This window comes from Phocoena sinus, unplaced genomic scaffold (assembly GCF_008692025.1).
Source record: "Phocoena sinus isolate mPhoSin1 unplaced genomic scaffold, mPhoSin1.pri scaffold_32_arrow_ctg1, whole genome shotgun sequence".
In the NCBI taxonomy this organism is placed as follows: domain Eukaryota; kingdom Metazoa; phylum Chordata; class Mammalia; order Artiodactyla; family Phocoenidae; genus Phocoena; species Phocoena sinus.
In genome coordinates, this window is record NW_022605652.1 from 162,848 (window position 1) to 166,477 (window position 3,630).

The following is a 3,630-nucleotide window of genomic DNA, read 5'->3' on the forward strand; positions in this document are numbered from 1 at the left end:
TATGTCTATCTTGTCCATCTTTGTTTTTTTATGTTATTAAATATTCACATATATTTTAGTATGAAACTTATTTTATTTCTTTATATTTAAACCTTTAAGACCTACATAATTTATCTTAGTATCCAACTTTGTTTAAAAACAGCCATCCCTGACTCTATATTAAATAATTCAACCATTTTACACCTACTTAAAAAGACATCCCTATCACATATTAAATTTTTGTTTTTCCTTTTCCTCCTATGTCATAAGAATGTCCAGAGGAACTGAATTTAGTTGACTTATTTAACTGTTTAGAATACCTAGTTGTATTATATGAGAAGGCCAAGGCGGGAGAGAAATATAATTCTACACACTAGTATGTATTTCTAGACTGACTAGTCTCTTTCACTGAGCATCAGACTATTTCTACTTGGCTTTGTATTTCCAGTGAAGTTACACTTTCATACCCGCATGGATACCATGGCTTAAAATGCCCTGTACATCCTCAATATACATGTAAATTCATTTATCGACATCATTCGGTGCCTACCGTGTCATGCACCAAGCTAAGGAGTGAACCAGACAAATGCAACTCTTCCCACAATGTGGCATAAATATCTGGTAGAAGACAATCCTTAGAGAGTCACACCAATAACTCAGCACAGCTGTGTTTGGTGTTACGAAGTACAGCATAATACCATTTGCAGGTGAGAAGTCTCGTTTCCCGATCTGTTCACTTGTGCATACTTTGAGTGCCCGGCCAATTTCCAATTCCCAATGAAATATACCAGAAGGAACTTGGAGAACTATCTTCAGAGTAGTTACAAGATGTCATAGGCTAATGAGAGGAGTAGGAAAAAATAGTTAAAACGAAACCCTAAAATATTAGGCAACAAAGTCCCATCAGCTCAATGCACTTGGAGACAGTCCTTTAAATTCTCAGGTCTATATCCTGAGCAAAGCCAGTCCCATGGCAGATGAGATCCCAAACAAGTTAAATAAGATCAAGAATGTGGCAGAAAGGCAACTCCAATGCAGGATCATTTTGCCTTTTGAAAGGGAAAACTTGTTACTACCTCTTTATGTACTGTGCCCTATTTACCTGGGGTGTCCCTATTCTCTACAATGAATAGGTTTCAAATCTGTAGACAACTGGAAGGAATAATTTTAATAGCTGAAACAAAAAAATTCCTTTATGAGAAAAAGAAAAAAGAAAACCAAAAAACCCACAAAATTTTCCAACCAGCAAATTCTACATGCATTGAGAGGCTACAGAGTCATTGACAGTGATTAAACCACAGAGCACCAGTTTTCCAGCTCAAACTGTAAAGGATTTGTTTTTTTTTTTTAATTAAAGTAGATATGTCTGAGGCCATCTAAATATAAGTAATTATTTTTTTTTGTAAAAAGTTTCTCCCTCGGGGTGGGATAGGGAGAGTGGAAGGGAGACGCAAGAGGGAGGGAACATGGGTACACATATATACATATAGCTGATTCACTTTGTTACAGAGCAGAAACAAACACAACATTGTGAAGAAACTATACTCCAATAAAGATGTTAAAAAGAAAATTCTCCCTCACTGAACCCATTTTGATGGTAACAAATAAATGTGACTTTATAATAACCTTAAATAAAAACCCAACCTAGGTTTTTTTTTTTTTTTTTTTTTTCAGTACGCGGACCTCTCACTGCTGTGGCCTCTCCCGTTGCGGAGCACAGGCTCCGGATGTGTAGGCTCAGCGGCCATGGCTTACGGGCCCAGCCGCTCCATGCATGTGGGATCCTCCTGGACCGGGGCACGAACCCGCGTCCCCTGCATCGGCAGGCGGACTCACTGCACCACCAGGGAAGCCCCAAGAGGCCAATTTAAACAAAAACAAATGGATAACTTGTATTTTTACTTTAAAATAAGTTTGAGATTTCTGAAGTCTATGCTGATGAAAGAAGATGCCAACAAATTCACTCATCACCATACATAAAGTTAAGCTTTCTAAACTAAATCTCTTTAGCATGAGATCAAAAACAGTCTGCTCTTAGAAGATCCCCAAATGCTATCTCTTCCAACTCTTTAAAAGCTAGCTTCTGTTTCTCCAAGAAGCAAAATACTTTCAATATTGCAAAAAAGCACCATAGGTATCTGAAATGCAAAGTAACCGGCAAGCCACACTCTTTTTCACAGAATTTGCAGGCATCTATCACCTGTTTCTCAGATTGTTTATTTCCCTGTTTCTTTTTTTTCACTGGCACGACTGTCCAGAACCTCTATTTTGCCTTTTCCATCTTCTGAATGAGGAAGCTTAATGGTATCGGTGGTGACTTCACCTTCAGAAGAGGTGCTAACATCTTCATCCTCAAATTCTGAACTGTCCTCTGAACTGTCTTGTGAATTCTCTTCTGAACTGTCCTCTTCTTTTGAATGAGACTGATTCATCTCAAACAAGGCCACATCCACTTGCATAACTTTTCTGAGAGTCTCGTCAATAGTTTGAATATTGAAATGACCAGGTGGTGCAGCTGCCATTTTTTTTCCTTAGCTTTTCGTTTGCCTGTGCCATCTGTGGGAGAAAGCTCTGTACTTGGTCCAATAGGGGACTCCTCTCTATCCGAACTTTTTGAAGAGTGGAATTCTTTCTGGAACTAGGCTTGGAGTTGATGACCAACTTGTCCCATATACCTCCGCGGCCGCCACTGCCCGCCGTCAGCAGCTCCCTGGACACTGAGACCCCGGAGCCATCCCAGGAAAACGACGAACAGCTCGCGTCAGGCTGGGATTCACCACGGGCCTCCATGCTGCTCGCCCGTCTTCAGAGCAGCCCCTCCAGGCCCGGATGCCAGAAAAAGGCTGGGGCCATCTTTGTTTTTTAACTGATGAGTTTAAGCTATATATATAAATAAATAAATAAATAAATATATATACATATATATAAATTACTGATATGAAATTATATTTAATTGCCAATTTGTTTTCTGTAATGTCATATAGCTTTTCTGTCCCACATTTTCTCACATACTGACATCCTTTGTTCTTACTTTTTGAACTGACTCATTTTTTAAATTAATTTCTTTGGCTGTGCCAGGTCTTAGTTGTGGCATGGGGGACCTTTGATCTTCTTTGCAGCATGCGAACTCTTAGGTGTGGCAAGTGGGGTCTAGTTCCCTGATCAGGGATTGAGCCCAGGCTCCCTGCATTGCGAGCATGGAGTCTTCGCCACTGGACCACCAGGAAAGTCCCCTGACTTGACTTACTTTTAATTTCCTTCTGTGTATATTCTATAGATATTAAATTTGTGGATACCATGGAGATTACATATAAAATCCTATCAAACTAACTTAAACTGATATCAACATAACTTTAATCACATGCAAAATCTCTATTACATCTCCTATTACATTACACATTAATTACATGTTATTAATGTCACAAGTCACATATGTATACATTGTTTTCTGTTAATGTAGATGTACGAATTAGTTATTTTGGGATGCTATAACAAAATGCCACAGCTTGGGTAACTTATAAACAAAAGTTTATTTGTCATGGTTCTGGAGGCTGAAGTGTGAGATCAAGGTGGTTAGGTAAAGGTCTTTTCTGAGTCATAGACTTTTTATTATATCATCACCTGGAGGAAGGGGCTAGAGTGCTCTCTGGG

At 39.0% G+C, this 3,630-nt stretch overlaps 1 protein-coding gene across 1 annotated transcript in view; it reads right to left on the reverse strand.

Moving 5' to 3' along the window:
• Positions 1 to 1,859: 1,859 nt before the first annotated feature.
• The window catches only part of LOC116748289 (uncharacterized protein C12orf45 homolog), a 22,643-nt gene continuing 20,872 nt past the window's right edge, over positions 1,860 to 3,630 (reverse strand). The window contains 2 exon segments of the mRNA XM_032621053.1: positions 1,860 to 2,507; positions 2,509 to 2,859. Coding sequence (XP_032476944.1) covers positions 2,196 to 2,507; positions 2,509 to 2,769 — 573 coding nt within the window. The 5' untranslated portion in view covers positions 2,770 to 2,859 and the 3' untranslated portion in view covers positions 1,860 to 2,195.